A 12,500-nucleotide genomic window follows, 5' to 3' on the forward strand; every position below is an offset into this window, starting at 1 on the left:
GGCATTTTTGCAAAGCGATTAGACAGAAGCAAAGCCACAGAAGGGAAACTTGCCGTCGACTGGCACAAGAGGTCAGAGGTCACTTTAGACTCGGAAGAATTTAGAGGCGGTTTAGAAAGTGATGCTGATGGAGAGAGAGAGAGAGAGAGAGAGAGAGAGAGAGAGAGAGAGAGAGAGAGAGAGAGAGAGAGAGAGAGAGAGAGAGAGAGAGAGAGAGAGACTAAAGCCTGAAGCACTGAAAGTTCACGGCTTCACAAGACCACGGCTCCCAGCACAGCAGAAGCTCACTTACACACACACACACACACACTCACTCACTCACAAAACTCACATACACACTCAATCACTCAACCAACACACTCACTCAACACACTCGCACACACTCACACACACTAACGCAAACCGCCACCAGAGAATGCCGCGCTCCAACACACTCTTCAAACACCTGTTTGTGTCTGAATGGGAGTGTGTGTTGGAGTTGGTTGAGAAAACACAAGCGTCTGCATGCACACACACACCGTACCTCTGAACAGCCTCCGGATCCGGTTCGGCGTCGGATCCCTCCTCGTCCACTGGAGCCACGGCGGGAATTGGATGCTAACAAACACACACACATCAGAACTCAAAAATCCACTTCATTGAAGCTAATTATTGAAAAATCATACAATGTGAAATTTCTTGATTTTTGTTTTAGATTCCGTCTCTCACAGTTGAAGAGTACCTATGATAAAAATTACAGACCTCTCGTATCTTTTTAAATAAGCGTATTATTTCAATCGTATAAAAAAATATTTTTTATTTGTTCTTGTTTAATAACTGAGTGTTTATTGTCTTTAATAATGCTTGAAGTTTATATTAGTTCGGCTAGTTGTTCTTCTATGGTGTTTTTAAACCACTCCTTGTGTAAGAGTTCTTTAGCCTGTTGATTTCTGTACATGATATTCAGATACAAATACATGTTTTGCAATAAGGCTAAATGTGAATTACATCTAAGTTTTTATTTTTACCTTATTGGAATCGAAATTAGGAATCGATAAGCAGAATCGAAATCGGAATCGTTAAAATTCAAACGATACCCAACCCTACACATGATGCCATGGAATGTGTTTCTGAAGCACAGCTAAGCACAAGGGATTGTGGGATTGTGTGAGGGACTGCGTGATTGCATGAGGGATTGTGGGAGGGATTGTGGGATTGCGTGAGGGACTGCGTGATTGCGTGAGGGATTGTGGGATTGCGTGTATCTCACCGGGCTGGTGACTAGCGGCGACTGACCGCGCGGCCTCTTCAACAGCTGCTGAGCGTGAAGCTGAATGTTAGCGCCACCGTCAGATGCCCGGCGGCCCAGAGGACCCATACCGTTCAGCAGCTGAAGAGTCGGAGGCTGCAGCAGAGACTGCTCCTACACACACACACACACACACACACACACAGAGGGACATCACATCAGCATCACTGGAGTTACCCAAGCATGGTGTACTTGTGTAGTGTTACTCACTCAAGTGTGTGAGTGTGTGAGTGAGTATGTGAGTTAGAGAGTATGTGTGTGTGTGTGTGTGAGTGAGTGAGTGAGTAAGTATGTGTGTGTGTGTGTGTGTGTGTGTGTGTGTGTGTGTGTGTGAGTGAGTGAAGTGAGTGAGAGTATGTGTGACTTAGAGAGTATGTGTGAGTGTGTGAGTGAGTATGTTAGTTAGTGAGTATGTATGTGGTGTGTTGTGTGTGTGTGTGTGTGTGTGTGTGTGTGTGTGTGTGAGTGAGTGAGTGAGTGAGTGAGTGAGTGAGTGAGTGAGTGAGTGAGTGAGTGAGTGAGTGAGTGAGTGTTTGAGTTAGAGAGTATATGTGTGGGTGTGTGTGGGTGTGTGTGTGAGTGAGTGTGTGAGAGAGTGTGTGAGTTAGAGAGTGAGTGTGTGAGTTAGAGAGTGTGTGTGTGTGTGTGTGTATATGTGTGTGTGAGTGAGTGAGTGAGTGAGTGAGTGTGTGAGTGAGTGTGTTTTACCTTGTACTCAAGCTGCTGTGTGGGCTGCATGTTCTGGGTGGGCATTAGATGCATCTGTGCCATAGTGGGAACCAGCTGAGGGAAGGGTGGCTGAGGGGCCACACGAGGAAACCCAGGGGCCAGTTTCTGAAGATCCTCCTGTATCTCTGCCCTGAGAAACACACACACATACAACATCAGTACACTGGGAGGGTCTTTAGTTAGGTGTGAGGGGTTTAGAGTGAACTGGGAGGGTCTTTAGTCAGGTGTGAGGGGTTTAGAGTGAACTGGGAGGGACGTTAGTTAGGTGTGAGGGGTTTAGAGTGAACTGAGAGGGACTTTAATCAGGTGAGAGTTGTTTAGAGTGAACTGGAAGGGACTTTAGTCAGGTGAGTGGTTTAAGTGAACTGGAAGGGACTTTAGTCAGGTGAGTGGTTTAGAGTGAACTGTAAGGGACTTTAGTTAGGTGAGAGTGGTTTTGAGTGAACTGGAAGGGACTTTAGTCAGGTGAATGGTTTAGAGTGAACTGGAAGGGACTTTAGTTAGGTGCGAGGGGTTTAGAGTGAACTGGAAGGGACTTTAGTCCGGTGAGAGTTGTTTAGAGTGAACTGGAAGGGATTTTAGTAAGGAGAGAGTTGTTTAGAGTGAACTGGAAGGGACTTTGGTTAGGTGAGAGTTGTTTAGAGTGAACTGGAAGGGACTTTAGTTAGGTGCGAGGGGTTTAGAGTGAACTGTAAGGGACTTTAGTTAGGTGAGAGTGGTTTAGAGTGAACTGGAAGGGACTTTAGTTAGGTGCGAGGGGTTTAGAGTGAACTGGAAGGGACTTTAGTCCGGTGAGAGTTGTTTAGAGTGAACTGGAAGGGATTTTAGTAAGGAGAGAGTTGTTTAGAGTGAACTGGAAGGGACTTTGGTTAGGTGAGAGTTGTTTAGAGTGAACTGGAAGGGACTTTGGTTAGGTGAGAGTTGTTTAGAGTGAACTGGAAGGGATTTTAGTAAGGAGAGAGTTGTTTAGAGAACTGGAAGGGACTTTAGTTAGGTGAGAGTTGTTTAGAGTGAACTGGAAGGGACTTTGGTTAGGTGAGAGTTGTTTAGAGTGAACTGAGAGGGACTTTAGTCAGGTGAGAGTTGTTTAGAGTGAACTGGAAGGGACTTTAGTTAGGTGAGAGTTGTTTAGAGTGAACTGGAAGGGACTTTAGTTAGGTGAGTTGTTTAGAGTGAACTGGAAGGGACTTTAGTTAGGTGAGAGTGGTTTAGAGTGAACTGGAAGGGACTTTAGTTAGGTGAGTGTGGTTTAGAGTGAACTGGAAGGGACTTTAGTTAGGTGCGAGGGGTTTAGAGTGAACTGGAAGGGACTTTAGTTAGGTGAGAGTTGTTTAGAGTGAACTGGAAGGGACTTTGGTTAGGTGAGAGTTGTTTAGAGTGAACTGAGAGGGACTTTAGTCAGGTGAGAGTTGTTTAGAGTGAACTGGAAGGGACTTTAGTTAGGTGAGAGTTGTTTAGAGTGAACTGGAAGGGACGTTAGTCAGGTGAGAGTTGTTTAGAGTGAACTGGAAGGGACGTTAGTCAGGTGCGAGAGGTTTAGAGTGAACTGGAAGGGACTTTTGTTAGGTGTGAGTTTTTTGGTGTGAACTGGAAGGGACTTTAGTTAGGTGTGAGGGGTTTAGAGTGAACTGGAAGGGACTTTAGTTAGGTGGGAGGGGTTTAGAGTGAACTGGAAGGGACTTTAGTTAGGTGAGAATTGTTTAGAGTGAACTGGAAGGGATTTAAGTAAGGAGAGAGTTGTTTAGAGAGAACTGGAAGGGACTTTAGTTAGGTGAGAGTTGTTTAGAGTGAACTGGAAGGGACTTTAGTTAGGTGAGAGTTGTTTAGAGTGAACTGGAAGGGACTTTAGTCAGGTGAGTGGTTTAGAGTGAACTGGAAGGGACTTTAGTTAGGTGAGAGTTGTTTAGAGTGAACTGGAAGGGACTTTAGTTAGGTGAGAGTTGTTTAGAGTGAACTGAAAGGGACTTTAGTCAGGTGCGAGGGGTTTAGAGTGAACTGGAAGGGACTTTGGTTAGGTGAGAGGGGTTTAGAGTGAACTGGAAGGGACTTTAGTTAGGTGAGAGTTGTTTAGAGTGAACTGGAAGGGACTTTGGTTAGGTGAGAGTTGTTTAGAGTGAACTGGAAGGGACGTTAGTTAGGTGAGAGTTGTTTAGAGTGAACTGGAAGGGACTTTAGTTAGGTGAGAGTTGTTTAGAGTGAACTGGAAGGGACGTTAGTCAGGTGAGAGTTGTTTAGAGTGAACTGGAAGGGACGTTAGTCAGGTGCGAGAGGTTTAGAGTGAACTGGAAGGGACTTTTGTTAGGTGTGAGTTGTTTGGTGTGAACTGGAAGGGACTTTAGTTAGGTGTGAGGGGTTTAGAGTGAACTGGAAGGGACTTTAGTTAGGTGGGAGGGGTTTAGAGTGAACTGGAAGGGACTTTAGTTAGGTGGGAGTTGTTTGGTGTGAACTGGAAGGGACTTTGGTTAGGTGAGAGGGGTTTAGAGTGAACTGGAAGGGACGTTAGTTAGGTGTGAGGGGTTTAGAGTGAACTGGAAGGGACTTTAGTTAGGTGCGAGGGGTTTAGAGTGAACTGGAAGGGACTTTAGTTAGGTGTGAGTTGTTTGGTGTGAACTGGAAGGGACTTTAGTTAGGTGTGAGGGGTTTAGAGTGAACTGGAAGGGACTTTAGTTAGGTGGGAGGGGTTTAGAGTGAACTGGAAGGGACTTTAGTTAGGTGGGAGTTGTTTGGTGTGAACTGGAAGGGACTTTAGTTAGGTGTGAGGGGTTTAGAGTGAACTGGAAGGGACTTTGGTTAGGTGTGAGGGGTTAAGAGTGAACTGGAAGGGACTTTAGTTAGGTGAGAGGGGCTTAGAGTGAACTGGAAGGGACGTTAGTTAGGTGTGAGGGGTTTAGAGTGAACTGGAAGGGACTTTGGTTAGGTGTGAGGGGTTAAGAGTGAACTGGAAGGGACTTTAGTTAGGTGTGAGGGGTTTAGAGTGAACTGGAAGGGACATTAGTTAGGTGTGAGGGGTTTAGAGTGAACTGGAAGGGACTTTAGTTAGGTGCGAGGGGTTTAGAGTGAACTGGAAGGGACTTTAGTCCGGTGAGAGTTGTTTAGAGTGAACTGGAAGGGATTTTAGTAAGGAGAGAGTTGTTTAGAGTGAACTGGAAGGGACTTTGGTTAGGTGAGAGTTGTTTAGAGTGAACTGAGAGGGACTTTAGTCAGGTGAGAGTTGTTTAGAGTGAACTGGAAGGGACTTTAGTTAGGTGAGAGTTGTTTAGAGTGAACTGGAAGGGACTTTAGTTAGGTGAGTTGTTTAGAGTGAACTGGAAGGGACTTTAGTCAGGTGAGAGTGGTTTAGAGTGAACTGGAAGGGACTTTAGTTAGGTGAGGGGGTTTAGAGTGAACTGGAAGGGACGTTAGTTAGGTGTGAGGGGTTTAGAGTGAACTGGAAGGGACTTTGGTTAGGTGTGAGGGGTTAAGAGTGAACTGGAAGGGACTTTAGTCAGTTGAGTGGTTTAGAGTGAACTGGAAGGGACTTTAGTTAGGTGAGAGTGGTTTAGAGTGAACTGGAAGGGACTTTAGTTAGGTGCGAGGGGTTTAGAGTGAACTGGAAGGGACTTTAGTTAGGTGCGAGGGGTTTAGAGTGAACTGGAAGGGACTTTAGTCAGGTGAGAGTTGTTTAGAGTGAACTGGAAGGGACTTTAGTAAGGAGAGAGTTGTTTAGAGTGAACTGGAAGGGACTTTAGTTAGGTGAGAGTTGTTTAGAGTGAACTGAGAGGGACCTTAGTCAGGTGAGAGTTGTTTAGAGTGAACTGGAAGGGACTTTAGTCAGGTGAGAGTTGTTTAGAGTGAACTGGAAGGGACTTTGGTTAGGTGAGAGGGGTTTAGAGTGAACTGGAAGGGACTTTAGTTAGGTGAGAGTTGTTTAGAGTGAACTGGAAGGGACTTTAGTCAGGTGAGAGTTGTTTAGAGTGAACTGGAAGGGACTTTAGTTAGGTGAGAGTTGTTTGGAGTGAACTGGAAGGGACGTTAGTCAGGTGCGAGAGGTTTAGAGTGAACTGGAAGGGACTTTAGTTAGGTGGGAGTTGTTTGTTGTGAACTGGAAGGGACTTTAGTTAGGTGTGAGGGGTTTAGAGTGAACTGGAAGGGACTTTGGTTAGGTGTGAGGGGTTAAGAGTGAACTGGAAGGGACTTTAGTTAGGTGAGAGGGGTTTAGAGTGAACTGGAAGGGACTTTAGTTAGGTGAGAGGGGTTTAGAGTGAACTGGAAGGGACTTTAGTTAGGTGAGAGGGGTTTAGAGTGAACTGGAAGGGACTTTAGTTAGGTGAGAGTTGTTTAAAATGAACTGGAAGGGAATTTAGTCAGGTGAGAGTTGTTTAGAGTGAACTGGAAGGGACTTTAGTTAGGTGAGAGTTGTTTAGGGTGAACTGGAAGGGACTTTAGTTAGGTGAGAGTTGTTTAGAGTGAACTGGAAGGGACTTTAGTTAGGTGAGAGGGGTTTAGAGTGAACTGGAAGGGACTTTAGTTAGGTGAGAGTTGTTTAAAATGAACTGGAAGGGAATTTAGTCAGGTGAGAGTTGTTTAGAGTGAACTGGAAGGGACTTTAGTTAGGTGAGAGTTGTTTAGAGTGAACTGGAAGGGACTTTAGTTAGGTGAGAGTTGTTTAGAGTGAACTGGAAGGGACGTTAGTTAGGTGGGAGGGGTTTAGAGTGAACTGGAAGGGACTTTGGTTAGGTGTGAGGGGTTAAGAGTGAACTGGAAGGGACGTTAGTTAGGTGAGAGGGGTTTAGAGTGAACTGGAAGGGACTTTAGTTAGGTGAGAGTTGTTTAGAGTGAACTGGAAAGGACTTTAGTTAGGTGGGAGTTGTTTGGTGTGAACTGGAAGGGACTTTAGTTAGGTGGGAGGGGTTTAGAGTGAACTGGAAGGGACTTTGGTTAGGTGCGAGGGGTTTAGAGAGAACTGAAAGGGACGTTAGTTAGGTGAGAGGGGTTTAGAGTGAACTGGAACTGGAAGGGACTTTAGTTAGGTGGGAGGGTTTTAGAGTGAACTGGAAGGGACTTTAGTTAGGTGTGAGGGGTTAAGAGTGAACTGGAAGGGACTTTAGTTAGGTGGGAGTTGTTTGGTGTGAACTGGAAGGGACTTTAGTTAGGTGGGAGGGGTTTAGAGTGAACTGGAAGGGACTTTAGTTAGGTGAGAGTTGTTTAGGGTGAACTGGAAGGGACTTTAGTTAGGTGTGAGGGGTTAAGAGTGAACTGGAAGTAGGGCTTGCATAGACTAGTCGAGTAGTCGATAGATCGACTACTTCAACCACTATTTGACGCCGTCGGAAACAATCGACTACTCGAGCGTCCATTAACCATAAATGAATTAAAAATGGCGAACGTCACCAACAGACAACACACGTCAGATGTGTGGAAGTATTTCATCAAGCATGACAAAAATATAGTAATTGGCCAACTCTGCAAGAGGCCGTTCACATATTGCGTCTAAAAACGTGTGGAAAGCGCAGCCGTGCCGCTGTCTCCTACAAGCGCTTGCGCTCCCGCTCCCATGGCGTCTATCGTTGCTATGCAACCAACCATGAACTGCGCTCTCCATGATGACGACGAAGTATCAGCAAAGGATTAATTGATTTCTAGCCCTTGCATTAGCTTTACTACTATATATATTTCTGGAGATGAGAAGGAAAAACCCGCCTGGAAAAACTAGCGCACCACGTTGCTTCCATTATGAACGCGCTCGCCGCGCGCCTACATTTGAAATGTCAACCTTGAGCGCGAAAAAGACGCGATATGTGAACGGCCCCGTCTGAAATGAAAGGTAAGAACGGCTATTTATTTGGCTTTAGACTGTTACATGAAAATTTTAAAATGAAATGTCATAATTATAATGTTTTGAGAGTTTACTTATGTAATTGTTGCATTAGGCTATGAATTAATAATGTTTATTGATAAGATCTAGCTATTTCATGTCTTTTCATTTACAGTAGCATGAACCACGAGTAGTCGAGTAACTCGAGTATTGTTTTGATAAGAAATCGACTAGCAGAAATCAGTAGTCGTGCAACCCCTAACTGGAAGGGACTTTAGTTAGGTGTGAGGGGTTTAGAGTGAACTGGAAGGGACTTTAGTTAGGTGTGAGGGGTTTAGAGTGAACTGGAAGGGACTTTAGTTAGGTGTGAGGGGTTTAGAGTGAACTGGAAGGGACTTTAGTTTGGTGAGAGTTGTTTAGAGTGAACTGGAAGGGACTTTGGTTAGGTGAGAGGGGTTTAGAGTGAACTGGAAGGGACTTTAGTTAGGTGAGAGTTGTTTAGAGTGAACTGGAAGGGACTTTAGTTAGGTGTGAGGGGTTTAGAGTGAACTGGAAGGGACTTTAGTTAGGTGCGAGGGGTTTAGAGTGAACTGGAAGGGACTTTAGTTAGGTGAGAGTTGTTTAGAGTGAACTGGAAGGGACTTTAGTTAGGTGAGAGTTGTTTAGAGTGAACTGGAAGGGACTTTAGTTAGGTGAGAGTTGTTTAGAGAGAACTGGAAGGGACTTTAGTTAGGTGAGAGTTGTTTGGTGTGAACTGGAAGGGACTTTAGTTAGGTGTGAGGGGTTTAGAGTGAACTGGAAGGGACTTTGGTTAGGTGTGAGGGGTTTAGAGTGAACTGGAAGGGACTTTAGTTAGGTGCGAGGGGTTTAGAGTGAACTGGAAGGGACTTTAGTTAGGTGAGAGTTGTTTAGAGTGAACTGGAAGGGACTTTAGTTAGGTGAGAGTTGTTTAGAGAGAACTGGAAGGGACTTTAGTTAGGTGAGAGTTGTTTGGTGTGAACTGGAAGGGACTTTAGTTAGGTGAGAGTTGTTTAGAGTGAACTGGAAGGGACTTTAGTTAGGTGTGAGGGGTTTAGAGTGAACTGGAAGGGACTTTGGTTAGGTGTGAGGGGTTTAGAGTGAACTGGAAGGGACTTTAGTTAGGTGAGTTGTTTAGAGTGAACTGGAAGGGACTTTAGTCAGGTGAGAGTTGTTTAGAGTGAACTGGAAGGGACTTTAGTCAGGTGAGAGTTGTTTAGAGTGAACTTGAAGGGACTTTGGTTAGGTGAGAGTTGTTTAGAGAGAACTGGAAGGGACTTTGGTTAGGTGAGAGTTGTTTAGAGTGAACTGGAAGGGACTTTAGTTAGGTGAGAGTTGTTTAGAGAGAACTGGAAGGGACTTTGGTTAGGTGAGAGTTGTTTAGAGTGAACTGGAAGGGACTTTAGTTAGGTGAGAGGGGTTTAGAGTGAACTGGAAGGGACTTTAGTTAGGTGAGAGTTGTTTAGAGTGAACTGGAAGGGACTTTAGTTAGGTGAGAGTTGTTTAGAGTGAACTGGAAGGGACTTTAGTCAGGTGAGAGTTGTTTAGAGTGAACTGGAAGGGACTTTGGTTAGGTGAGAGTTGTTTAGAGTGAACTTGAAGGGACTTTGGTTAGGTGAGAGTTGTTTAGAGAGAACTGGAAGGGACTTTGGTTAGGTGAGAGTTGTTTAGAGTGAACTGGAAGGGACTTTAGTTAGGTGAGAGTTGTTTAGAGAGAACTGGAAGGGACTTTGGTTAGGTGAGAGTTGTTTAGAGTGAACTGGAAGGGACTTTAGTTAGGTGAGAGGGGTTTAGAGTGAACTGGAAGGGACTTTAGTTAGGTGAGAGTTGTTTAGAGTGAACTGGAAGGGACTTTAGTTAGGTGAGAGTTGTTTAGAGTGAACTGGAAGGGACTTTAGTTAGGTGAGAGTTGTTTAGAGAGAACTGGGCCCGTATCCCTAAAGATTCTGAGAATCCTCTTAGAGAGCTCCTAACTTAACCTAAAAATTCCTTGCCAGGAGTTTTAGCTTAGAAGTGATTCCAGAACATTTTCAGTGAACTCTGAGCAAGGAATGGATGGAAAATCCTATCTTAGTGAGGAGGTGTGGTTGACCCCGTTGCTAGGTATGAGTCATCATTTCAAAAGCCGTGATTGGTTGATCCTACAAGTTTGATGAAAATGAACTTTTGGTGATAATGAGCAAAGGATGTACCCTCAAATCAATAAACATAATTATACACTCTAATCTTATGCAGACTGTAATTGTAAATAATATTTCACATTCAAGAAAATATCTGGAAAATTAATAGTAAGCTGTAGGGGTTATAGCCTAACATTAGAATCTAAAATATGTGAAAACTTAAGCTCATTACACCCTGTTCAAATAATGATTTGTGTCTTATTTGCTCATATTAATATCCTAGCTGGCATATTTTGTACTTTCACTCCCATATGGACCCCATTGAAAACAAGATGGCCTATCTCAAGGGGCTGTCCTTAATGAAGTAGAAATTGCAACGTTACAACTCAGTGTGGTCTTAAAGAGCAACTTGCAGGTTAGAAGACCCAACAAGTCAATGTATAGAAAAATAATGTAGGAACTAGATTTTCTTAAAAAAAAATGTATAAATACGCTACAGTGGCTTCTGGAGTCGTTTTTGTGAGAAAATTTTACTTCCGCATCTGAAAATGGGCGTGACGGGCGAGAGTCGTGACGTAGCACGAGGGAGAGCGGTCGATTCAAACAACAGAGAAAAATGGATTGCAATGACATTTCGGACGCTGAGAAAATTGTTGACGGACCACAGCCATACAATTATGAGCCTGCTAGGCTGCCAAGAGAGCAGGGACAGGCCAGGATTAATGTTAGACAGAACATATTGGAACTTACAATAACAGAAACTAAGCTTTGATCAGGCGTTTGTCATGCTCATTAATATCCGCCCAGACTAACGTTACGTGATATAACTTAGCGGTTTCTCATCGAGAGACAGAGAGATATTTATTCCTGCTAACATTTTTTGTTCCATAGGTGCTTGTGTGGGAAATGCGAGGCAATGTTTACAGCTGAGGAAAGTCAGTGTTGCAGGGAGGTGGATGCATACTGGGCCTTAGTGGAAAATGCCAAACTTCCATGGTTGCAGTTAGTGTTACTACAGTAAAGCCATGGTGAATGTTGCTGATCTGTGGACACTGGATAGTTCGTTCATTCATTGCACAATGTTTATTCCTGGTTTCCACGTCAGCGCTGTTCGATCCGTTAATAACGGAGAAATGTGAATATTTCTCACTAGATCTCGCAGCGATGTTATTACTTCAGTGGCGAATTCAAATGCTTTATTTACTGGATCTCGCAGTTAGGCTACAGTGTTGCTTGATCAGGCTCGCGCTGCACTGGTCCAAACTGATAAACAGTCCACACAAACACAATAACGAGTAGCTCAGTTTCGTTCCGCTTACATTGCGTTTGCCAGTTGATGTTGTGCTCGCGCCTACATCCGGCGGGAGAACCCGAAGATGTGTGCATAATTCTCCGGAGTGAAATGTGCGCCACAAACGACCGAGTGTGCGGTGACAGACGCGGCAGTGAAGTCTGCTCTCTTCACCTGAACAAAACGCACCCAAGAACGAAAAGCCTTGTTTTTCCTAGAAGGAAAATGATGGACACGATGTCCTGACAGGCTGGATTTTGTGCAACCAGCACAAACACAATCATTTACCATTATGGCTTCTCTAAAACTCGATCTAAAACTTTCTCTGTCGCTCACTACTGCTCTAACTACTACACCCACAATGAGAGCGCTGGCTGAACGCGAGCTCATATTTACCTCGGCATACGTCATATGACGCGTTGCTATAGGGGGAAAGGCGTATTCCAGAGCCTAGCACATTTTCATCAAAATCTCTACAACCAATTAGATTTCATTAGTAATTTCTACATATGTGTTTTTAAAAAACCTCTTCAGACAATATCAAGTATTAATTCAGTTATAAATTTAACCTGCAAGTTGCTCTTTAACGAGGGTAATACGGCTCAGCTTTTATCAATGTTTGTGATTGCTGGCTGGTTTATTTATGAAGGCTTAACAAATATCCTACAAACACATTTTGTGCAGCTGCTTAGGGGAACTTCTAAGCCACTAAAAGTCCTCTTCCCTGCTCTTAGCAGATCTCGCCTTAGGAGCCATTTTAAGCGCTAGGAATCTTGAGGAATAGCTTTTATATTAACTGGGATTTTCGTGTCACTTTTAGGGGAAATTTTAAGAAAACGTCATGACTCTGAGAATTTTCTTAGAATTTGGCCGCTAGGAGCCACTTTTTGCACAAAAATTCTTTAGGGATACGTGCCCTGGAAGGGACTTTAGTTAGGTGAGAGTTGTTTGGTGTGAACTGGAAGGGACTTTAGTTAGGTGAGAGTTGTTTAGATAGAACTGGAAGGGACTTTGGTTAGGTGAGAGTTGTTTAGAGAGAACTGGAAGGGACTTTGGTTAGGTGAGAGTTGTTTAGAGTGAACTGGAAGGGACTTTAGTTAGGTGAGAGTTGTTTAGAGAGAACTGGAAGGGACTTTGGTTAGGTGAGAGTTGTTTAGAGTGAACTGGAAGGGACTTTAGTTAGGTGAGAGTTGTTTAGAGTTGTTTAGAGAGAACTGGAAGGGACTTTGGTTAGGTGAGAGTTGTTTAGAGTGAACTGGA

At 44.0% G+C, this 12,500-nt stretch overlaps 1 protein-coding gene across 4 annotated transcripts in view; it reads right to left on the reverse strand.

The window, feature by feature from the left end:
* Positions 1-12,500, reverse strand: part of sik3 (SIK family kinase 3) — a 63,992-nt gene that overhangs the window by 22,226 nt on the left and 29,266 nt on the right. For all 4 annotated transcript variants that reach the window (XM_081371495.1, XM_081371494.1, XM_081371497.1 and 1 more), the window contains 3 exons: positions 1,997-2,147; positions 1,250-1,402; positions 524-597 (listed from right to left, as the gene is read on the reverse strand). In XM_081371495.1, coding sequence (XP_081227621.1) covers positions 524-597; positions 1,250-1,402; positions 1,997-2,147 — 378 coding nt within the window. The remainder of the gene's footprint in view (positions 1-523; positions 598-1,249; positions 1,403-1,996; positions 2,148-12,500) is intronic.

Source organism: Scardinius erythrophthalmus, assembly GCF_964197995.2.
Source record: "Scardinius erythrophthalmus genome assembly, chromosome: 7".
NCBI lineage: Eukaryota > Metazoa > Chordata > Actinopteri > Cypriniformes > Leuciscidae > Scardinius > Scardinius erythrophthalmus.